Source organism: Coregonus lavaretus, assembly GCF_964263955.1.
Source record: "Coregonus lavaretus genome assembly, chromosome: 18".
NCBI lineage: Eukaryota > Metazoa > Chordata > Actinopteri > Salmoniformes > Salmonidae > Coregonus > Coregonus lavaretus.
The window spans coordinates 13067999-13093433 of NC_140005.1; the positions used below are offsets into that span (position 1 = coordinate 13067999).

The following is a 25435-nucleotide window of genomic DNA, read 5'->3' on the forward strand; positions in this document are numbered from 1 at the left end:
CAAAAGGGCTTTATTACAGACAGAAATGCGCCTCAGCACCCCCTCAGACGATCCCGCAGGTGAAGCCGGATGTGGAGGTCCTGGGCTGGCGTGGTTACACGTGGTCTGCGGTTGTGAGGCCGGTTGGATGTACCTCCAAATTCTCCAAAACAATGTTAAAGGCGGCTTATGGTAGAGAAATTAACATTCAAACCTCTGGCAACAGATCTGGTGGACATTCCTGCAGTCAGCATGCCAATTTCACGGTCCCTCAAAACTTGAGACATCTGTGTTGTTGTGTGACAAAACTGCACATTTTAGAGTGGCCTTTTATTGTCCCCAGCACAAGGTGCACCTGTGTAATGATCATGCTGTTTAATCAGCTTCTTGATATGCCATACCTGTCAGGTGGATGGATTATCTTGGCAAATGAGAAATGCTCACTAACAGGGATGTAAAAAAATCTGTGCAAAAAAATTAGAGAAATAAGCTTTTTGTGTGTATGGAAAATGTATGTGATCTTTTATTTCAGCTCATGAAACATGGGACCAACACTTTCCATGTTGCGTTTATATTTTTGTTCAGTATAGAAAGTGGTAGAAGAAGTCCACAGAGGTGAATGTCTGTGATGTTTGTGTTGGAAGTACATTGGGCTCTTGGCCGGGAAATCCTGCAGTTAAAAACACTGCATCTCTCATGATCTATATGCAAACTAGTGAGTGTTTACTAACAAAAAAGTGTGTGTGTGCGTGTGTTTTTCCCCTGTTATCAGTGTGTGACTTTGTGCATCTCTCCTGTTCTCTCCCAGCTGGGCCACATCGAAGGAGAACCAATGAGGAGGGGGGCTTTCCCCGTCACGTTCATACACTTCATCATGGACTGAAAGTCAAAGGTTAACACAGGCACTGATTTGTGGGACGAAATCATCATGTTCATCATCATCATCATCAAGTTTGTGCCTGCGCTGACACTAAAGAAGAATCAAGTGTCGCTGCCCAATGCTTTGGCTGGACAGTCTGTGGGTTGCCATGACAACATACCCACCATTCACTCCAGGAATGTCACGTGACGTCATATCACTGCTCTTTAGACCAAGCCCGCAAAGGCTCATGGGGAAACTGTGTTTAGACTTCTGACACAATCTGACATTTAAAAACAATGATTGTAGTGAGTGATCACGACATTAAGAGGATTATTGACAAAATGAAGGTTCTGTTCATAAGTTTCACTCGGTTTTCCTCTGTGTGAATTGTACAGAAAGTTATTTTAAAACAACTGACAGTAATGTGTATCTTTAGGATTTCTTTCACTTATCGTTAATGTGAATATAGTCGAGATGCTTACATTCCACCTCCTTGCATGGTTAAAGGGTGAACCATTTTTTTAAGCATAATTGCTTGGTAGTCAAAGACATGTAAAATTTATAGGACTCCCAATGTGGGAGGGAAACTTAATTCAAAATGGTGCTAACCCAGGAATATGCTAGGAGCCCTCACCAAGGGGTGATCCACTGTTCACATCTCCAGACAGTCATAACATGGTAAGAACAGGGGGTTCATGTGGGACATGGTAAGAACAGGGGGTTCCTGTGGGACAACCTGTAACTTGGTAACAACAGGGTTTGATGTGGGACAACCTGTAACATGGTAACAACAGGGGTTTGATGTGGGACAACCTGTAACATGGTAACAACAGGGGGTTGATGTGGGACAGCCTGTAATGTGGTAACAACAGGGGGTTGATGTGGGACAGTCTGTAACTTGGTAACAACAGGGGGTTGATGTGCGACAACCTGTAACTTGGTAACAACAGGGGGTTGATGTGCGACAACCTGTAACATGGTAACAACAGGGGGTTGATGTGGGACAACCTGTAACTTGGTAACAACAGGGGGTTGATGTGGGACAGCCTGTAATGTGGTAACAACAGGGGGTTGATGTGGGACAACCTGTAACATGGTAACAACAGGGGGTTGATGTGCGACAACCTGTAACTTGGTAACAACAGGGTTTGATGTGGGACAACCTGTAACTTGGTAACAACAGGGGGTTGATGTGGGACAACCTGTAACTTGGTAACAACAGGGTTTGATGTGGGACAGTCTGTAACATGGTAACAACAGGGGGTTGATGTGGGACAACCTGTAACATGGTAACAACAGGGGGTTGATGTGGGACAACCTGTAACTTGGTAACAACAGGGTTTGATGTGGGACAACCTGTAACATGGTAACAACAGGGGGTTGATGTGGGACAGTCTGTAACTTGGTAACAACAGGGGGTTGATGTGGGACAACCTGTAACTTGGTAACAACAGGGTTTGATGTGGGACAACCTGTAACTTGGTAACAACAGGGGGTTGATGTGGGACAGCCTGTAATGTGGTAACAACAGGGGGTTGATGTGGGACAACCTGTAACTTGGTAACAACAGGGGGTTGATGTGCGACAACCTGTAACTTGGTAACAACAGGGGGTTGATGTGCGACAACCTGTAACATGGTAACAACAGGGGGTTGCTGTGGGACAACCTGTAACATGGTAACAACAGGGGGTTGCTGTGGGACAACCTGTAACATGGTAACAACAGGGGGTTGATGTGGGACAGTCTGTAACATGGTAACAACAGGGGGTTGATGTGCGACAACCTGTAACTTGGTAACAACAGGGGTTTGATGTGGGACAACCTGTAACTTGGTAACAACAGGGTTTGATGTGGGACAACCTGTAACTTGGTAACAACAGGGGGTTGATGTGGGACAACCTGTAACTTGGTAACAACAGGGTTTGATGTGGGACAGTCTGTAACATGGTAACAACAGGGGGTTGATGTGGGACAACCTGTAACATGGTAACAACAGGGGGTTGATGTGGGACAACCTGTAACTTGGTAACAACAGGGTTTGATGTGGGACAGTCTGTAACATGGTAACAACAGGGGGTTGATGTGGGACAGCCAGTAACTTTGTAACAACAAATCAAAAATCAAATAAAATGTTATTTGTCACATGCGCCGAATATAACAGGTGTAGTAGACCTTACAGTGAAACGCTTAATGACAATCCCTTAACCAACAATGCAGTTTTAAGAAAGAATACCAAAAAAAATCACACAAAAATACTATATAAAATAATACGAAATAAAAGTAGCAAATAATTAAAGAGCAGCAGTAAAAATAACAATAGCAAGGCTATATACAGGGGGTACCGGTACCGAGTCAATGTGCGGGGGCACCGGTTAGTCAAGGTAATTGAGGTAATATGTACATGTAGGTAGAGTTATTAAAGTGACTATGCATAGATAATAAACAGAGAGTAGCAGCAGCGTAAAAGAGGGGGAATGGGGGTGTAGAATAGTCTGGGTAGCCATTTTATTAGATGTTCAAGAGTCTTATGGCATGGGGGTAGAAGCTGTTTAGAAGCCTCTTAGACCTAGACTTGGCGCTCCGGTACCGCTTGCCGTGCGGTAGCAGAGAGAACAGTCTATGACTAAGGTGGCTGGAGTCTTTGACAATTTTTATGGCCTTCCTCTGACACCGTGATGGCAGGAAGCTTGGCCCCAGTGATGTACTGGGCCGTACACACTACCCTCTGTAATGCCTTGCGGTCGGAGGCCGAGCAGTTGCCATACCAGGCGGTGATGCAACCAGTCAGGATGCTCTTGATGGTGCAGCTGTAGAACCTTTTGAGGATCTGAGGACCCATGCCAAATCTTTTCAGTCTCCTTAGGGGGAATAGGTTTTGGTGTGCTTGTTAGTTTGTTGGTGATGTAGACACCAAGGAACTTGAAGCTCTCAACCTGCTCCGCTACAGCCCTGTCGATGAGAATGGGGGCGTGCTCGGTCCTCTTCTTTTTTCTGTAGTCCACAATCATCTCCTTTGTCTTGATCACGTTGAGGGGGAGGTTGTTGTCCTGGCACCACACAGGGGGTTGATGTGGGACAGCCTGTAACTTGGTAATGACGGGTTTCTGGGAGTAAAATGTAAACCTCCATTAATCACACCTAGGAGAACCCAGGCTCACTACCCTAGTGTGTGTGTGTGTGTGTGTGTGCGTGCGCATATTAGCTTGAAACCATATCAGTTGCTTACAGCACATTGTCTTCATGTCGATGGCCTACAGTGTGATGCCAGAGTCCTACTGCATTCATACACATTTATATTATCGGTTATAAAATGCCTCATTGTTGCCCTTCTTACCTATGCTATAATATCTAGATCATTAGTGAAATGGATGATGACTATCTTAGCTGCATAGATCACACTTAAGTTGTGAACCTCCATCTCTCTGTGGCTAGTCTTTGGGTTTTGCCCTCAGTCCTCCACACTCTACATTTTTTAGTTTGCTGCATTAGAGCAGGAAATGTCTGTCCTCTCTGGCCTCTGTGGAGGGTGGGCAGGGCAGTGCAGTGTAGTGTAGCGCAGCAGGAGAGGTGAGGTGAGGGGGACAGAAGTGTGAAAGCCTGTGGTCAGGTTTCTGTTTGATCTCTGACAGAGAGAGCAGAGGGGTTTATGAACCTCAGGGGGTGAGGGTGATGGCTCCTGATGTCCTGTGCCTTTTATCTGTCATGGACAGCAGGCTACCAAATGGCTCTCACACAGAGAGAGGTACATGTGGTCGATACTCACAGTTGTCATTGTACTAAAAACAACTTGTCCTGTGATGAGGTGCCATTGTAAGGGGGATGGCACTGCCGGATTACACACTTGAAAGGACAATGGAACTACTTTTTACACACACTCTCACTCTCTCTTTCTCTCACTCTCACTCACTCACACACACACACACACACACACACACACACCTACTATAGTATTAAATATGATTCATAGTGCTCAGCCTAGAATTGTACCATATTCCAGAACTTGATTACTAGCTGGGACCACAGTAGTTGCAGACTACCCATGTTTTATATATACTAGGTCCCGTGCTGAAGAGACTGATTTTAATTTAATATTCTTACATTTTATGGTGTCTGGTTTTGGTTGCATAGCAACTGTACATGTTTTGACATTTAATCTTAAATGGGACATACAGTTCCCTCGATTGTGAATAAACTTCGATAGGCGACGACAACAAGAGGTGTCGCATGTGAAAATGTACATGCCAAGCTAATCATCCCCATATTAACTCACTGGAAATAGAATGGTTCATCTGTTAATGTACATTGTTTTTGTTTGTTGATATTTAAATATAAAAGAAGAGTTAATAACCTTGGTAGTAACTGTCTCTTAATCAGGGCTGGGGTCAGTTTCAATTGAAGGCAGTCAATTAAGGAAATTATTTTAATTTAAAATTAAAAAATATAAAAACGTTTTAAATAAATAGCTTTTTACTCCTCAGTTTGAGAAGTCATTGAAAATAGATGCTGTAATTTTTTTCTCACATTTTGGAATTGTTATTTAAGTTAACTTCAATTCAAATGGACCCCTGCTCTTATTCACTGTGTTAAAGAGCGGATGCCATATTGTGTTCTAGATGGTTTTCTCTTATTGCACTGTGTTAAAGTGCGGATGCCATATTGTGTTCTAGATGGTTTTCTCTTATTGCACTGTGTTAAAGTGCGGATGCCATATTGTGTTCTAGATGGTTTTCAGTGTATATGTAGACTGGTAGAGAATCTATTCCATTCACACTCATTGACTGTGGATCACTGCATTGACTCTTAACCTATTGTGCAAAATAAATGGGAAACTGAAACTGGAATAATAAATTATGAAATAATTCCTGTTGTTTTTCCCTCTCTATTCAAATCGCATTTGTGTTCCCTCTCTATTCAAATGAAATTCTTATCTTGTATTTATCATAGTGTGTTGTCGCTTCTAAAAGCATTTTTGCAGTGTGTAAATGTGTAGTACTGTGATTTGAGAAAAAAGGAGTGCTGGTCTACTAGGTTGGTAACTTTCTGGGCAGTACACTGAATGTAAAAGAAGAGCTCCCTCTGGTGGAGAATGGTCAAACCCACTACAGCCCAATCACGTGCTATGTCCTTGGTTCTCAACTTTCTGCTATTATATGTTATGGAGCAATACCACTGCACCCAAGGTTTACATACACAGTGAACTCTGAATTCCGGCCTTACACTATAATCAGGTTGCGGATTAGAGGCATTGCTGTTTTTAAAGGCAATGTTCCCGCATACGTGGAGATCCCATTCACGGTTAACGCTGCATATGTTGGCTTATTCGGAAACTGCCTTTAAAGCCGTAATCAAATCAAATCAAATTTTATTGGCCACATGCGCCGAATACAACAGGTGCAGACATTACAGTGAAATGCTTACTTACAGCCCTTAACCAACAGTGCATTTCTTTTTAACAAAAAAAGTACAAATAAAACAACAACAAAAAAAAGTGTTGAGAAAAAAAGAGCAGAAGTAAAATAAAATAACAGTAGGGAGGCTATATATATAGGGGGGTACCGGTGCAGAGTCAATGTGCGGGGGCACCGGCTAGTTGAGGTAGTTGAAGTAATATGTACATGTGGGTAGAGTTAAAGTGACTATGCATAAATAATTAACAGAGTAGCAGCAGCGTAAAAGGATGGGGTGGGGGGGCAGTGCAAATAGTCCGGGTAGCCATGATTAGCTGTTCAGGAGTCTTATGGCTTGGGGGTAGAAGCTGTTGAGAAGTCTTTGGGACCTAGACTTGGCACTTCGGTACCGCTTGCCGTGCGGTAGTAGAGAGAACAGTCTATGACTAGGGTGGCTGGAGTCTTTGACAATTTTGAGGGCCTTCCTCTGACACCGCCTGGTATAGAGGTCCTGGATGGCAGGAAGCTTGGCCCCAGTGATGTACTGGGCCGTACGCACTACCCTCTGTAGTGCCTTGCGGTCGGAGGCCAAGCAGTTGCCATACCAGGTGGTGATGCAACCAGTCAGGATGCTCTCGATGGTGCAGCTGTAGAATTTTTTGAGGATCTGAGGACCCATGCCAAATCTTTTCAGTCTCCTGAGGGGAAATAGGCTTTGTCGTGCCCTCTTCACGACTGTCTTGGTGTGTTTGGACCATGATAGTTTGTTGGTGATGTGGACACCAAGGAACTTGAAGCTCTCAACCTGTTCCACTACAGCCCCGTCGATGAGAATGGGGGCGTGCTCAGTCCTCTTTTTTTTTCCTGTAGTCCACAATCATCTCCTTTGTCTTGGTCACGTTGAGGGAGAGGTTGTTGTCCTGGCACCACACGGCCAGGTCTCTGACCTCCTCCCTATAGGTTGTCTCATCGTTGTCGGTGATCAGGCCTACCACTGTTGTGTCGTCGGCAAACTTAATGATGGTGTTGGAGTCGTGCCTGGCCATGCAGTCATGGGTGAACAGGGAGTACAGGAGGGGACTGAGCACGCACCCCTGAGGGGCCCCCGTGTTGAGGATCAGTGTGGCAGATGTGTTGTTACCTACCCTTACCACCTGGGGGCGACCCGTCAGGAAGTCCAGGATCCAGTTGCAGAGGGAGGTGTTTAGTCCCAGGATCCTTAGCTTAGTGATGAGCTTAGAGGGCACTATGGTGTTGAATGCTGAGCTGTAGTCAATGAATAGCATTCTCACGTAGGTGTTCCTTTTGTCCAGGTGGGAAAGGGCAGTGTGGAGTGCAATAGAGATTGCATAATCTGTGGATCTGTTGGGGCGGTATGCAAATTGGAGTGGGTCTAGGGTTTCTGGGATAATGTACATCTCTTTGGATTGACCCTGTAATGTTGTGGCTTGTATGTGTATACCACAGGCGGCCAGTGGTACCTTTAATTAGGAAGGACGGGCTCTTAGTACTGGCTAGAAACATGGTTTTCATGTGTTTAATACCATTCCTTCCCATCCATTATTATGAGCCGTCCTCCCCTCAGCAGCCTTGTGTGGTGTATACAGTATTCCTTTTAATCTGACTTTAATGCTGCGTTCACATGCTAGTCGGAACTAGGAAACTCTAACATTTCAGACTTGCCAACTGGTTGAACGCGGCATGTGTATAACTACAACAATTAGCATGTTGGAAATATCTGAGTTTCCTAGTTCCGACTAGCAAGGGAACGCGACATAACACCGAATGACAGGGTCATTTGGTACCTCAAGGTCATTCCCACACACACACACAAACACACACAGAACCCGGCTGGATGCTTCATAAACCTGGAGGATTTAGGACTCCAATCCCACAGAGTTGGGAAGGAAGCAGGCATCCCATAAGTCAGTCTGAGAATGATGGAAATACTGAAATACCGGGCAGCCTAGCCACAGGAACTGACCTGTTTAAAGGACAAAAAAGGGAATAAATAAAAAAAATACTGAATAATTCATGAAAATGTATTTCCTTTATTGTTCCGTATTAACTGATCCAATTCCATCTGGACCAAGGAGTAAGTGAGTATAGGAGAAGTATGGAGAGGGGGATGAGAGAGGTACAAACAGTGTTATGTCCTGCTACCAGCCCTTTGGTGTGTACAGTGAGGGAAAAAAGTATTTGATCCCCTGCTGATTTTGTACGTTTGCCCACTGACAAAGAAATTATCAGTCTATAATTTTAATGGTAGGTTTATTTGAACAGTGAGAGACAGAATAACCACAAAAAAATCTAGAAAAAACGCATGTCAAAAATGTTATAAAATTATTTGCATTTTAATGAGGGAAATAAGTATTTGACCCCCTCTCAATCAGAAAGATTTCTGGCTCCCAGGTGTCTTTTATACGTGTAACGAGATTAGGAGCACACTCTTAAAGGGAGTGCTCCTAATCTCAGTTTGTTACCTGTATAAAAGACACCTGTCCACAGAAGCAATCAATCAATCAGATTCCAAACTCTCCACCATGGCCAAGACCAAAGAGCTCTCCAAGGATGTCAGGGACAAGATCGTAGACCTACACAAGGCTGGAATGGGCTACAAGACCATCGCCAAGCAGCTTGGTGAGAAGGTGACAACAGTTGGTGTGATTATTCGCAAATGGAAGAAACACAAAAGAACTGTCAATCTCCCTCGGCCTGGGGCTCCATGCAAGATCTCACCTCGTGGAGTTGCAATGATCATGAGAACGGTGAGGAATCCGCCCAGAACTACACGGGAGGATCTTGTCAATGATCTCAAGGCAGCTGGGACCATAGTCACCAAGAAAACAATTGGTAACACACTACGGCGTGAAGGACTGAAATCCTGCAGCACCCGCAAGGTCCCCCTGCTCAAGAAAGCACATATACAGGGCCGTCTGAAGTTTGCCAATGAACATCTGAATGATTCAGAGGAGAACTGGGTGAAAGTGTTGTGGTCTGATGAGACCAAAATCAAGCTCTTTGGCATCAACTCAACTTGCCGTGTTTGGAGGAGGAGGAATGCTGCCTATGACCCCAAGAACACCATCCCCACCGTCAAATATGGAGGTGGAAACATTATGCTTTGGGTGTGTTTTTCTGCTAAGGGGACAGGACAACTTCACCGCATCAAAGGGACGATGGACGGGGCCATGTACTGTCAAATCTTGGGTAAGAACCTCCTTCCCTCAGCCAGGGCATTGAAAATGGGTTGTGGATGGGTATTCCAGCATGACAATGACCCAAAACACACGGCCAAGGCAACAAAGGAGTGGCTCAAGAAGAAGCACATTAAGGTCCTGGAGTGGCCTAGCCAGTCTCCAGACCTTAATCCCATTGAAAATCTGTGGCGGGAGCTGAAGGTTCGAGTTGCCAAACGTCAGCCTCGAAACCTTAATGACTTGGAGAAGATCTGCAAAGAGGAGTGGAACAAAATCCCTCCTGAGATGTGTGCAAACCTGGTGGTCAACTACAAGAAACGTCTGACCTCTGTGATTGCCAACAAGGGTTTTGCCACCAAGTACTAAGTCATGTTTTGCAGAGGGGTCAAATACTTATTTCCCTCATTAAAATGCAAATCAATTTATAACATTCTTGACATGCGTTTTTCTGGATTTTTTGTTGTTATTCTGTCTCTCACTGTTCAAATAAACCTACCATTAAAATTATAGACTGATCATGTCTTTTTCAGTGGGCAAACATACAAAATCAGCAGGGGATCAAATACTTTTTTCCCTCACTGTATAGGGAGGAGGTAAGAGAGGGGGATAGGGGAGAAAGGGAGTCTACAGCATATTTATGATGGTCTTGTATGTTCTTCCATCCATGGTGGATATAGTGATTGTGGTGTACCATACGTACCACGGTTACCACTTTCCCCCTTTTATAAAGGGGGAAGGGAGGTCAATGGAGTCTCTGGATGCAATATTATTATCATCAGAGACCTAGATAGCAAACAGCCACTTCCATTTCCAAGTCCAGCCATGACGGAGACATGCACTGAGGTCCCTGTACTGTGGAATGTATTTACATTAAATAAGATTAGGTTAGATTAAAAACAATAAAACAAGCCGTACTCATGATGGTCAACTGACAGGTGGATGGTGTGTGAGAGCTGTTGCAGAGCATGCTGGGTAAGTCATGTGACCCACTAGCGTAGCACACACCCCTGCAGCCCCCGCAAGGGGGGTGTTGGGCCCCCAGATAGCATATGAACACGTCACAAGCCATTTAAAAAACATTAAGAATTACAGGAAATTTGCTTTAAAACTGCAACATTTACTCTCAGCCTCATGACAACATTTGTAAAATAGCAGGAAATTAGCTCAGGGATTCTTGAAAGTTGGGACAATCCTTGTCCAGCAGGGAAGCTTTTTGTTATTTGAGCTTAACATTTACATTTAGGGGAGTTTTATAAAGAAGAGATTTGTTTTGGGAATTTTCTAAATACTTAGAATATGATTCATTTACATGTCGGCTCTATGCCTGGAAATGCTCTTGTCCGGAGCAAAGGATCCCAATTTCAACTGGCAATAATTAACTGAAAAATTATCTTATGTATTTCTTGCAATAGCCCTCTGTGACTTTAAAGAATATTTCTCTAAAAGATGTGTCCGGAGATTTGGTAAACTCAGTCAGATGTGTCTAAAATCCTAAATTAATCAGGAATGAGCAGGGTCAGCTATACCATAAGGACCCCTTATTCATGTCCTCATTACATGTAGTGCAACAAGACCATTCATGGTCTGTAAAGTTAACTTTTGATAGATTTAAATAAACCATATTGGAATCACCATGGTCACAACTATAAACTGTCAACTCCATCTGCCTGATAGATTACGATAGGATATGATTTTTGGTTCACATATGTTACATAATTCGGTTTTAGAGTCATAAAGCAACTGAGGAAAAACTAAATTGCTACTGTGTATATACAGTGGGGGGAAAAAGTATTTAGTCAGCCACCAATTGTGCAAGTTCTCCCACTTAAAAAGATGAGAGAGGCCTGTAAATTTCATCATAGGTACACGTCCACTATGACAGACAAAATGAGAAAAAAAATTCCAGAAAATCACATTGTAGGATTTTTAATGAATTTATTTGAAGATTATGGTGGAAAATAAGTATTTGGTCAATAACAAAAGTTTCTCAATACTTCGTTATATACCCTTTGTTGGCAATGACACAGGTCAAACGTTTTCTGTAAGTCTTCACAAGGTTTTCACACACTGTTGCTGGTATTTTGGCCCATTCCTCCATGCAGATCTCCTCTAGAGCAGTGATGTTTTGGGGCTGTCGCTGGGCAACATGGACTTTCAACTCCCTCCAAAGATTTTCTATGGGGTTGAGATCTGGAGACTGGCTAGGCCACTCCAGGACCTTGAAATGCTTCTTACGAAGCCACTCCTTCGTTGCCCGGGCGGTGTGTTTGGGATCATTGTCATGCTGAAAGACCCAGCCACGTTTCATCTTCAATGCCCTTGCTGATGGAAGGAGGTTTTCACTCAAAATCTCACGATACATGGCCCCATTCATTCTTTCCTTTACACGGATCAGTCGTCCTGGTCCCTTTGCAGAAAAACAGCCCCAAAGCATGATGTTTCCACCCCCATGCTTCACAGTAGGTATGGTGTTCTTTGGATGCAACTCAGCATTCTTTGTCCTCCAATACGACGAGTTGAGTTTTTGCCAAAAAGTTCTATTTTGGTTTCATCTGACCATATGACATTCTCCCAATCCTCTTCTGGATCATCCAAATGCACTCTAGCAAACTTCAGACGGGCCTGGACATGTACTGGCTTAAGCAGGGGGACACGTCTGGCACTGCAGGATTTGAGTCCCTGGCGGCGTAGTGTGTTACTGATGGTAGGCTTTGTTACTTTGGTCCCAGCTCTCTGCAGATCATTCACTAGGTCCCCCCGTGTGGTTCTGGGATTTTTGCTCACCGTTCTTGTGATCATTTTGACCCCACGGGGTGAGATCTTGCGTGGAGCCCCAGATCGAGGGAGATTATCAGTGGTCTTGTATGTCTTCCATTTCCTAATAATTGCTCCCACAGTTGATTTCTTCAAACCAAGCTGCTTACCTATTGCAGATTCAGTCTTCCCAGCCTGGTGCAGGTCTACAATTTTGTTTCTGGTGTCCTTTGACAGCTCTTTGGTCTTGGCCATAGTGGAGTTTGGAGTGTGACTGTTTGAGGTTGTGGACAGGTGTCTTTTATACTGATAACAAGTTCAAACAGGTGCCATTAATACAGGTAACGAGTGGAGGACAGAGGAGCCTCTTAAAGAATAAGTTACAGGTCTGTGAGAGCCAGAAATCTTGCTTGTTTGTAGGTGACCAAATACTTATTTTCCACCATAATTTGAAAATAAATTCATTAAAAATCCTACAATGTGATTTTCTGGAAAGAAAATTCTCAATTTGTCTGTCATAGTTGACGTGTACCTATGATGAAAATTACAGGCCTCTCTCATCTTTTTAAGTGGGAGAACTTGCACAATTGGTGGCTGACTAAATACTTTTTTTCCCCACTGTATACCATTTGATTGAAGAACAAAAATAAACATTTTGTCAACTCCGTAAAACATCAACAATTTTTCTCAAACGTCAACAGAGTGCTGAAAGATCTGACAGAAATGTTGTTTTTATTGGGGATTTTCAAATGAATCATTTTCTATATTTTACAAATGTTTTAATTGAACTTTTATTTTTAGAGGCAAAAATATGTCTGTTTTGAGTATCTGTTGTCAACTCCGTCAGTGGCTTGTCAACTCCATCACTGATGGCTAACACCCTTAAAACTATTCTGCAACATATGCTTAAACAATATAATTATTTACTGTGCTAGACCTAAGGGATAATATTTGCTTTATAAATGTTGTTTAATGTTCTAAATCTAGAAAAACATGCCAAAGTGCTACCTAAATTAGTCCTGGAGCATTTAATAGTGCAATAAAACAAAACAAAAATTATTTTGGAGATTTGTATTACATATTTGAATAATCGAATGTTAGAATTAAACAATCAACAATGTCTTCACATTTTATCTTTCATTCATTGTGAATAAAAATATAATTATAATTATTTTTTAAATTAAACAATCAAGGCCTTTAAACACTTGGACAATAATTGTACAAATGAAATGCCTTTTATGGAGTCTGACGGAGTTTACATAAATCCAGTTAGTTGCATTTTATGAGAAAAATAAAATAAAACATAGGTTGTTCCTTTACATGGTGTGATAGCTTTTACTTTGGTCTATCAAAATATATATTTAAAATGTTGTTTAAATCAAGAATCCCTGAGCTCTAAAACAGCAACATTTTCTCTCAGCCTCATGGCAAAATGTGTAAAATAGCATGAGATTAGCTATACAACTGCACATTTTTCTCTCTGTCCCATGTCTGGGGTTGGGGGGGCCTTGCATCGGACCCCCACAAAACTGTGCTACGCCACTGATGTGACCCTGCTGTAAACTATGGTTTCCAGGCTCCCGATTGGTTCATGGTGTTGCCTGTCTCCACCACGTGAGGAGGCCAACTTCTGTGCTGCCCGTCTCCACCACGTCCCTTAGGGCAACTTCCCTTCAGGACTTCTCTGATGTCAGCACGCAGTGGAGGGAGGCGGACAACACCTGGGCGTGTTCCTGCACAGAGAAAGGGAGAGGAGAAGGGAAATCGACTTCTTATGAAAAACTGTCATTTAGCATTTCAGTCATTCACATTTCTATCATTTAACAATTCAGTCATTCAGCATTTTAGTGAATGCCATTTCAGTTATTGGCTTATATGGGAAACTTAATAAAATAACTTTCAGTCATTTGGCAGATAAGTTTATCCACTGTGACTGATGCTGACGGTCGGGCCATTGTGAAAAAAACGTGTCTGTCTGGGCCATTGAGACCCGCTTCCTCAGTCTCCTGCTATATGAACGGATAAGAGGAGACACACAGGAAGACTGTTTCACACGTTATAATACATTATCTTGCACAGCATTGCCTTCAGTTTGCCACAAACTGGCACAATAAGTTGTATGATAAGCTACAGAGGACCAGAGTTTGTGTGGACCCCAGAATATTGCCATGTGTCACGATCGTTGAGAGACAGGTCAGACCAAGGTGCAGTGTGGTATGCGTACATATTTATTAATGAAGATAAACACTTGACAAAACAACAAAAGCAACGTAACGTGAAGTCCTATGGGCTATACTCACAACAAGCCTAACAGGAACACAACCACAAGTAAAGATCCCACAACTAAGGTAGGCAACCAGGCTACCTAAGTATGATCCCCATTCAGAGACAACGAGCGACAGCTGCCTCTGATTGGGAATCACACCCGGCCAAACATAGAAATACACATACTAGATCCTAAACAGAATCGAATAACCTAGATCTCAAACAGAACTCACACCCTGACCCAACCAACAAGAGTTCTCTAAGTCAGGGCGTGACACCATGAGATGTATTGATATGAGACTGTGGTAGTCAGTGATGTAGTGGTAAAAAACTGGTGGATAAACGCTGATCGCCATCCACGTTAAATAAAGTAATGCTCCCTATACTTTCAATGCATTTTTCCGCAAATGTTAGGTAAACGCTTGTGCAAAATTAAAAAGGTGCGTAAAGGGTGTTTTCGTGTGTTTACGCTCAACTACACCACTGGTTGTAGTACAGACTGTCTGCTGGATGGTCTGTCTGTCTGTTACATGCACACCCACACGCACACACACGTGCACTTACACACACACACTCACCGCACTGCTGCACTGGTACAACCAGATGCTACACTCCTGCTGCTTGGCGTCGGTAGTCTCGAGAGCCAGCAGGTTCTTCCCAGCCCCCAGGCCGTCATCATAACACAGCATCCTCACAATCAGGTAGAGAGGGTGGCGGTGCAGAACGTCCTTTACAGGATCCACAACAATAATGCACATTACAAACATCGTCATAACACAGACAGACAATCAGGTAGAGCGGGAAACAGTGCAGAAGCGTCCAACATAGGAAACGTTGCAACAATATGTTCCAACTAGATAGTAGAAACTTTTGTGACGCTAAAGCATTTATAACATGAAAATGGAAACACTCACACACTGATCCATGGAGGCCACTTTGACTCCGTACTTGGACACTCCCAGTACCATCTCCTCATCTCCTGGCACAAACGGCAGCTTTCCATCTTGCTTTGGAAGGAACACAACAGGTACTCAATGTTCATGTAGAGTGACTTGTCAAGGAGGACACAGAGGCTGCCTCTGCCTCACATCCCTATAACATTCATCTCCATCACGATCACCATAATCAATCACCATGATCAAACTGAGTGGTTATAGTTATTATCCAGTAATGAATTGGTCTCCACTGCACTGCATTTAACCTTTAAGTATAGTATTGCGTTCTTGGTTCTTACCTGAGCTGCATCTATGTAGTTGATGAGCTCCAGAGGCTCCTGAAGAGTTTTACTAATCTCAAACTGCAGCTTCTCAATGGCTCCCACGTACTTCACTCTGAACTCAGCACATGTCTCTGACGCAGCACTGTTACCTACATACAGTTCACAGTTCATACATCAGTCATGATTACCACTGGGTCATGATGGTGTTCATTAGGCATTAAACGGAAGAAAATTAACTGAAACAGAGAGGGACTACCAATAAGAAACACTAACTTTAGTTGTTCATTGCAAAATGCTTTAAAATGTTTTGCTGCATGCCCTACAATGAACATCAGTCAAATCTGAAAGAACTTGATTTGTACAGTCAATACTGTGGGACATTTACAGCCCCTTCATCTGACTGTCAGTGAATAGCTGCAATTGTGGTCCTTTGTAGCTCAAATGTATGCACATATGACTAAGTCGCTTTGGATAAAAGCATATGCTAAATGGTGTATATTATATATTACAATAGGAAGGAAATGAGAGGAGGAAACTAGCCTACGTCATTTCAGAGAATTGAGATATGGCCACGGTAGGACTTCTTACCTGAGCTCTTGGTGGAGACTGTGTCGAGGCTGGCTATAGTACTGGCCCTGGAGAGACCTCCCAAACTAGAGTCTACAGACTAAAGACAGGAGGGAGAAAAGCACTGAGAAATGCTACATGATTGACTGAAACGTTGACCAAATCGCAGAGGTCATGGTTTCTGCTGCAGTATTTGTATATGAGAAAGAAAAGAAAAACACACCAACCTCTTATGAGTAGAGTTTTAGTGGAAAACTAGAAAAGAGCTTGAGGCAGACATCGATTTAGGAGTCCTTGACAGAATGCAAGACGTTCTTAAAGGCCCAGTGCAGTCAAAAACGTGAGTGTCCTGTGTTTTATATACGTATATTTCCACACTATGAGGTTGGAATAATACTATCAAATTATGAAAATGCCCTTTTAGTGTAACGGCTGTTTGATGGAGTTTTGGCCTATTTTGGTGGGATGGAGTTTTGGCCTGCCTGGTGACATCACCAGGAGGTTAATTAATTAATTAATAGACCAATAAGAAAGATCGTTCCAAACCTCTCTGCCAATAACAGCTAGTTTTCAGTTTTCCCCTCCCCATTCAGACAGTCCAAGCAAAAAAATATTGCGAAATTGTTCTTTGCTAAGAAGCTATTTTTGTTTCTTTTTTTTACAATTTTAATTGAAAACAATCACAGTAAGGTACTTAATTGTTACCCAGAAATAATTTGATATTGAGATAAAAACAGCTGCATTGGACAATTAATAAACTGAGTCATGTACCCATCAGCAACGTAATTAGAGAGGACAGCTGTGCAGTACGTGCATCGATGGTCATGAAGAGCGATTTCTCCATCTGATCAATCCCGCCTCTGTGGCTTAAACATCTTTGCATTTGTTTGTTATTCATCACAGGGGCAGGCACATGACAGAGCTCTCTTCTAACATGAATGAAAGCCACTGTCAGATGTGAGGGGTCTTCTAATATGGTTATACAGTTTTTGCCCATTGCTTACACACTAAAACCGAATGCTTAGACCAAAGCCTCAATACCTAAACTTCTTGTAGCATACCTTAAACACAGTGTAACCATAGCTTAAACACAAGGTCAACTTTGCACTTTGTTTGCAATTCTGTAACACACTTATTGCGAAACACTACACACGTTTTCTTACATTAGACACTTTGTCCAAAAACAAAATCACCTGTTATCATTGGGAAAACACTCTGTTCAAAATGCAAAACTCATCTGGCAATTGTATGCACTTACATACACACCTGGAAACACTTGCACAGAAAACAGAACACCAATAAGTCTGAGCCTTAGCACTACAAATAGGCCTCAGGTAAGCCATTTTTAGAACTTTGCAAGCATGGAGGCAATGAGAGTCAGAGGAGGACAAAGAGAGAGAGGAGTCGGATGTGGAAGAGGACGTGGAAGAGGACGAGGACCAGTGCGGAGACGTATATCAGATGACATCAGGGCTACACTGGTGGACCATGTGATAAATCATGGCCTGTCCATGAGGGAGGCTGGGCAAAGAGTCCACCCTAACCTCAGTCGCTACACAGTAGCATCGATAATAAGGACATTCCGACTGGAGAACAGGTATATCTTCAAGTTTCTACTCCAGACTGTACCTACTGTATGTGTCACATGATTCTGTATCATATTACAGTATTACTGTACTAACTATACTATACAAAAATGGGTAGTGCTGTGAAGTACTGTATATGTAAAGGAATACCATTGTGATGTTGCAGTACTGTGTACAGTTTGAAAGTACAGTATGTGAAAAATAGTAGTGGTACGGGTAGTAGCTCAGCTGGTAGAGCACGGCGCTTGTAACGCCAAGGTAGTGGGTTCGATCCCCGGGACCACCCATACACAAAAAAAAAATGTATGCACGCATGACTGTAAGTCGCTTTGGATAAAAGCGTCTGCTAAATGGCATATTATTATTATTAAAATAACCTAACCAATGACATCTTGTGGTGGCATTTTCTACAGAATGGTTGGACGACCTCCTCAAGGTGGAAGGGAACGGCTCTTCACTCAACAACAAGAGCTTGCCATCATTGAAATGGTGCGAGAAAATAATGCAATCCGACTTCGTGAGTTGCAACAACGCATAATTGCAAATGGAAATGAATTCAACAATATCAACAGGGTCAGCATTTCTACACTAAGACGCATCCTACAGAAACATAACTTCAGAATGAAGCAGCTGTACAGGGTGCCATTTGAGAGGAACAGTGTCAGGGTCAAGGATCTGTACCATGATTATGTGCAGGTATGTGTCACTTTACTTTACATACTATATATTGTGATGTGGGAATGAGGGTTTATGCTGCCACCTGCCCTGCCTGTAGCTTGTAGTTTTTGTCTATACTCACCCAACCCAGCCCCTACTTGTGTGAAAATATAGACATTGTAGTTACTGTATGTGTTTTCAGTAACACTATTCAATATTTTCTGTTACAGACAGTTCTGGAGTTTGATGCCGCCGAACTGCCGCATGAGTTCATCTACGTGGATGAGGCAGGCTTCAATCTGGCCAAAACCAGGTGTCGGGGCCGTAACGTAGTTGGACAAAGGGCTGTTGTAAATGTCCCTGGGCAGCGTGGGGGAAATATCACCTTGTGTGCTGCAATTAGTGTCCAAGGAGTCCTGCATCATCATGCCACTCTAGGTCCCTACAATACAGGACAGATCATTGCATTTCTAGATGCACTACATGCAGTTGTGCAGGACAGACCACAGCAGCCCAGGTTTGTTGTCATCTGGGATAATGTTAGTTTCCACCGGGCTGCTCTGGTCCGAGATTGGTTCAACAACCATAATCATTTCACAGTTTTATACCTGCCCCTTTACAGCCCCTTTCTAAATGCAATCGAGGAATTATTTTCAGCGTGGCGGTGGAAAGTATATGATCGGCAACCACATGCTCGCATGACTCTTCTGCAAGCAATGGAAGAGGCATGTGGAGACATTGAGGTGGGATCAATCCAAGGGTGGATTTGGCACACAAGGCGATATTTTCCCCGATGCCTAGCCCGCGAGGACATCGCCTGTGATGTTGACAAGGTCTTGTGGCCAGATCCGAACAGAAGGCGTGATCCATAAGCCCCCCCGCCCCCCACCACACACACGCACACGCACACACACACGCACACACACACACAAAACAAGTATATGTTTTTTTCCCCAATAGCAATTTATCCAGTAATTGTTTAGTTTTTTTGCTTTTGTTTTGTTTTGTTGCTAAATTTGATGTTAAGTATTTCTGTAAGAATGTTTGTTTTTTTGTAAAAACTTTTTTGTAAATACTGTTTGATTACTGCAGAAATTCTACTTTTGAGTTTTACAGAAGACAATGACAATAAAATGACAATAAAAATAGAAACACAAAGACTGCAGTGTTTTATATAAAGCCCATCAGTGTGTTGCTGGTGATATGAAAGAGTAATTCAAATGTTGCTTGTGTGTATGGTTTTGTTGCAAGAATTTCATTTTTAGAAAGGAGTGTTAAGTTTTGATTGCAGTGTTTCATTTTGGCATATATGTGAGTTGTTAATCTCCAAGTGCTATGTCTGATTGGCTTGTGTGTTGAGTTTTGACATAATGAGCCAAATTCTGCAAAAAGTGTGTAAGCAATAGGCAAAAACTGTAATCAGTCTAAAGTGTGTCTGTCTGTCCGTCTGTCTGTATGTCTTGTCTGCCTGTTTCTGGCCTGAGCTGCGACTAAGCTAGTTTATTTGTCTCACTCCACAGCAGCAAACTCATAAAGCTCCCAACAGGTGGACTGGACATGACAGGTATATCTAAAGACATGCTTCCATGAGTTTCTTGGTTATGTCTGGTATTGTCTGGCATTTTCTGGTATTTCCTGAATGCATCTGCTTTTTTGTATTCTGAGTCTGTACCCTGTTAGCCTAGCTGACGCGCGACAAGTCAGAGACTTAGAGAGGCTGGTGTTAGCAAGACTAGTACCCTGTTGCCGCCAAGGTAAATGATTTACTAATAACAACTAATTTAGAAGCTCCAGCACAACAACTAAAACGTAGACAGGTGAACGCAACACAACGGAAGCTTCTTATTGGAGGACTAGGTGGAGCTTCTTATTGGAGGACTAGGTGGAGCTTTTTATTAGAGGACTAGGTGGAGCTTCTTATTGGAGGACTAGATGGAGCTTCTTATTGGAGGACTAGGTGGAGCTTCTTATTGGAGGACTAGGTGGAGCTTCTGATTGGAGGACTAGGTGGAGCTTTTTATTGGAGTACTAGGTGGAGCTTTTTATTGGAGGACTAGGTGGAGCTTCTTATTGGAGGACTAGGTGGAGCTTCTTATTGGAGGACTAGGTGGAGCTTCTTATTGGAGGACTAGGTGGAGCTTCTTATTGGAGGACTAGGTGGAGCTTCTTATTGGAGGACTAGGTGGAGCTTCTTATTGGAGGACTAGGTGGAGCTTCTTATTGGAGGACTAGGTGGAGCTTCTTATTGGAGGACTAGGTGGAGCTTCCGACATACTGCTTACATCTATCCAGTCTTCAGATCAACAAGAGGGCGTCATTGAGGGCAGATGGAAGGGGTTTGGAATGTAGCCCAGGACAGTGTAGTCTGCAGTGTAATGTAATGTAATGTATTGTATAGTTATCCACCTTGCTCTTGGTACTGATCTCACTGCTTTGGGAGCTGCTGCTGCTGTGATGCTTTTTGACCTTCCGGAACATTGTTCACCATGACACCAGCACTCCTCCAGCCCCCCAGCTCCCCTACAGGCAGGCACCACCTTCTGGTGAAGACAAGGGCATTTTGTTGTAACATCCCAGTACTACACAGGGCAAGTAAAGTGAATTGGCTTGTGGTCTACATAGAATGAGATGAACCCATCCACTTGGAATACAAGTTGTGAAGGCAGTGATACATGTATTACTAAGTTATTACAAGATTGTGTGTGATCATGGGACCAACAGCTGCCACACAGTGAATGCAAACTATTCAAGTCCTGCATACTATCACTCCCACCATCACAACTCAAGAACTTTGTCCACTTTATTCAGAATAACAGGCTATGGCACACGTGCACTTTCTCTTGATCCACAAGGCTGCGCGCCTATGCCTGAAATGATGTCTGGAGTCGGCTGGGCCTCAATGAAAGACCATTGTCAATTGCCAAACTTTGTCAATGAATGCCCCGTGTAATGGAAACCGTTGCTAGATTAAACAATGTACCCCACCCACACCCGTATCGACGTATCGGCTCACGCTCAAAATGATCGTGTATTTTTACAGAAAGTGGCAAACTGGAGCACTAGGCACAAATACACAGGGCATACCTCCGTTTGGAACTTGTTCTATGCCGCTGGGCTGGGCCTGGGGCTGGGGCTGGGGCTGGCTGGCCAGTTTAGAGCAGTTTTGGGTTGTTGTTCATCAAAGGAGCGGGGCTGGGGTTCTTTCTGTGTAGGCAAGACTCGCATTGACACTTCACTTCCTTTGCAGCTCCAGCCAACAACACTTAAAGGGGAAGCAACTTAGTTACAATTGTATCAATATTTGTAACAAAGCATCAACATGAATGGATACTTCTGTTCCACGTGCCACCAACACGAGTCTATAGTGTGACGCTGCTTTTTATAGTGATTGAATTGAGCGCTAAAACTAAAAGCTCTAATTAGCAAATGTATGTTCAGTATCTATCAATCAAAATACAAAAACGTTTTGTAAGATGAGCAAATAATGTAATTACGTCGGAACAAATTATGGGATGGTTTTCTTTCCATGTGATGCTCTTATCATATAGGTGCAGGGCAGGAGGTGTGTATTACCACTTGCCATTCAAAGGATGTCCAGATTTAGTACGAGTTTTGCATTAAATTAAAACTAGGTGTATAAGTAGTGTACCTGCAATTGTGCCACAAAAGTACTATGCAATCATGGGATGGTTTTCTTTCCCAATAATGCTCTTATCATAGAGGTGCAGGGCGGGAGGTGGGAATTCAAAGAGAGGAAAATCATGGTAGGTTCTCGTGGGCCTTCTAAGAATTTAACATTTTAAAATGTCTCCATCTGAACATGTATGTTTTGTAAAGTGGGTAACACTATAGGCTAACACTTGCAGGTATAATGCTTTACAACCTGTTGCATGTTTTGTGACCCTATGACCCTACCCTGTGCTTGTGGATCAGCTGAGACACCTCACAGGAGATGTCGAGGAGTTGGAAGCTACAGAAAATACACATTTACATTTTAGTCATTTAGCAGACCCTCTCATCCAGAGCGACTTACAGTAAGTGCACTCATCTTAAGATAGCTAGGTGGGACAATCACATATCATAGTCATGGTAAGTACATATTTTCTCAATAAAGTAGCTATCAGCAAAGTCAGAGATAGTAAGGGGGGGGGGGTGGTGGGGGGAGTAAAGTGTGGGTGTTAGTTCATGAAAGCCATTGTTGTTTTTAATCTTCAAAAACATCACACTGGTCCATGAGGTTGGCATGGTGGAGGTAAGCAGGTATTCTGTTGCAATCTGGGCCTTGTACATTAGGTACCAAATGGAAGAAATGAACTGAAACAGGGAGGGACTACCTTTTCTGTAGCAAATGTGACTGGACCTCCAACACAACAGTAGTGATTGCATCAGCATACATGTCATAATGGGTTGGCAATCTACTAATGGATGACAGAGAAACATGGATGAAAAACATTGCAGTTTCTCAACAATCTCACACATCACAATTGTTCACTGGGCCAAAAATCTTCTCCAGCAGGTGTCATTGTTTTCTTTATTTTGCTCATCAAGCGAGGAGTTTTTGTATGGAGGTCAATGAGAGTGTGTTGAATTTGGTCAACAAACAAATGTTATGGCCTATTTGCTACATGAGGTTTATTTGATTGAATATAAGTTTCGTAATGCTGAAGTTGTTATGAGTGTACTGATATAAGTAGGACGTGACATCCTGGCAACTTTGAAAAAAACAAACACTTTAGGCTATATCAAAGTTGTCTGGCAATGGCTATGCATATTCATGACATGAGGCTAGTAGCGTAGCATCTCTGTCCATTGAATACAAGCAGTTGACGTGAACAACCCTCATCGAATATTCAAAAACAATATTAAAATAATGAGACGTGGGCCTCCCGAGTGGCGCAGCGGTCTAAGGCACTGCATCGCAGTGCTAGAGGCGTCACTACAGACCCGGGTTCGATCACAACCGGCCGTGATCGGGAGTCACATAGGGCGGCGCACAATTGGCCCAGCGTTGTCCGGGTTAGGGGAGGGTTTGGCCAGTGGGCTTTACTTGGCTCACCGCGCTCTAGCGACTCCTTGTGGCAGGCCGGGTACCTGCAGGCTGACCTCAGGTGAACAGTGTTTAATTTTAACATTTTAGTCATTTAGCAGACGCTCTTATCCAGAGCAACTTACAGTTAGTGAGTGCATACATTTTTTCATACTGTCCCCCCGTGGGAATCGAACCCACAACCCTGGCGTTGCAAGCGCCATGCTCTACCAACTGAGCTACAGTTTCCTCTGACACAGTGGTGTGGCTGGCTTCTGGGTTAAGCGGGCGGGTGTTAAGAAGCGCAGTTTGGCGGGTCATGTTTCGGAGGATGCACGACTCGACCTTCGCCTCTCCCGAGCCCATTGGGGAGTTGCAGTGATGAGACAAGATCGAAAAAGGGGGTAAAATACAAAAACGGTATAATAATGAGATGTATCCTCCAATCCAAAGAGAGGAATAGGCGGGAGCTTGACAGACACTTTGTGGACAAAGACTCCCATTGTTAGGGCGGAGAGTATCTTGTCAGTATATCAATAAATCTTTGCCAGTATCCACTTGCCTCTTTCAATGGCCCCTGAGCGAATAAATATTGAAACCATCACACAAAACATGTACGCTGAAATATTTTAAGGAAGGTCTCTGCCTTGCTTCTTTAATTGTATTATTTAATTGACAGGCCTGTAATGTATTGTAATGTAACTAAAAATGCTGTTTATCACTAACAGTTATAGAGACTCAAATAAGTGGACGGTGGACATGGAGATTTACCAGAACAGACTAGAGGTCATGCTACAAGTCAGGGCTGTGTGGATTTCAAAAATGGTAAAAAACCTCATGGTGACAGTGTACTGTAAGACTGCCAACATCTGCCTGGAGACCAGGACGATGTCTTATGAGGACGAGAGTACATGGGACGAGTTTCTGAAGGAGATGGTGGAGCTGGCTGTACAGCGCCTCTATGATGCCCTTAACCCTGTCAAACCAGAGACATATTGCTGCGTTCACAAGCTAGTCGGAACTAGAAAACTCAGAAATGTCTGGCTTAATTCGTTGAACGCGGCACGTTTATAACTACAAGTTAGCAAGTCAGAAATGTTTTGCTGTGCTGGAGACGGCTATATCGGTCTGCTAATACAGGACTATTAAAGGCCCAGGCACTACTTTTGTGAAACATTAAAAAATATATATATATATATATATTTTTTTTTTTTTTTGAGGGGGTGCTGCAGCACCGTCAGCAGGCCTACTTCCTGCAGCTATGCCTAGTTCCGACTAGCACGTGAACGGGGAAATATGTGCATCCTGAAAGGTTAAAGAACACACACACATACACACAAATCACTACATGACCAAAAGTATGTGGACACCTGCTCGTCGAACATCTCATTCCAAAATCATCATGGGCATTAATATGGAGTTGGTCCCCCCCTTTGCTGCTATAACAGCCCCCACTCATCTGGGAAAGTTTTCCACTAGATGTTGTAACATTGCTGCAGGGACTTGCTTCCATTCAGCCACAAGAGCATTAGTGAGGTTGGGCACTGATGTTGGGCGATTAGGCCTGGCTCGCAGTCGGCGTTCCAATTCACCCCAAAGGTGTTTGATTCGGGTTGAGGTCAGGGCTCTGCGCAGTCTAGTCAAGTTCTTCTACACCGATCTCGACAAACCATTTCTGTATGGACCTCGCTTTGTGCACGGGGGCATTGTCATGCTGAAACAGGAAAAGGCCTTCCCAAACTGTTGCCACAAAGTTGGAAGCAAAGAATCGTCTAGAATGTCATTGTATGCTGTAGCATTAAGATTTCCCTTCACTGGAACTAAGGGGCCTAGCCCGAGCCATGAAAACCAGCCCCAGCCCATTATTCCTCCCCCACCATACTTTACAGTTGGCACTATGCATTGGGGCAGGTAGCGTTCTCCTGGCATCCG

At 43.3% G+C, this 25435-nt stretch overlaps 1 protein-coding gene and 1 pseudogene across 2 annotated transcripts in view; one reads left to right on the top strand and one right to left on the bottom strand.

Annotated features, from left to right (window-relative positions):
- The window catches only part of LOC311146056 (arf-GAP with SH3 domain, ANK repeat and PH domain-containing protein 2-like), a 121331-nt pseudogene extending 118343 nt beyond the window's left edge, over positions 1-2988 (top strand). The window contains exon 28 of the transcript XR_014615587.1: positions 788-2988. The product of XR_014615587.1 is annotated as an arf-GAP with SH3 domain, ANK repeat and PH domain-containing protein 2-like (transcript). The remainder of the gene's footprint in view (positions 1-787) is intronic.
- Positions 2989-13775: 10787 nt separating this feature from the next.
- On the bottom strand, positions 13776-21017 carry LOC311145673 (integrin beta-1-binding protein 1-like). Its single transcript, XM_084181935.1, has 6 exons — positions 20884-21017; positions 16256-16334; positions 15683-15816; positions 15363-15455; positions 15027-15176; positions 13776-13916 (listed from the first exon to the last, which is right to left on the bottom strand). The coding sequence occupies exons 1-6, from the start codon at positions 20953-20955 to the stop codon at positions 13857-13859; spliced, it is 588 nt and encodes a 195-aa protein (XP_084038061.1). The 5' UTR covers positions 20956-21017; the 3' UTR covers positions 13776-13856.
- Positions 21018-25435: the final 4418 nt, after the last annotated feature.

Bases quoted from the DNA above. Each gene is read 5' to 3' on its own strand.
- LOC311145673 (XM_084181935.1), bottom strand. From the start codon at position 20,955: ATGTTCCGGAAGGTCAAAAAGCATCACAGCAGCAGCAGCTCCCAAAGC. The intron at 16,335-20,883 runs GTGGATAACTAT...TCCTGTCTTTAG, and splicing joins AGATCAGTACCAAGAGCAAG to TCTGTAGACTCTAGTTTGGG. The intron at 13,917-15,026 runs GTGAGTGTGTGT...TTCTCTGTGCAG, and splicing joins TGTACCAGTGCAGCAGTGCG to GAACACGCCCAGGTGTTGTC.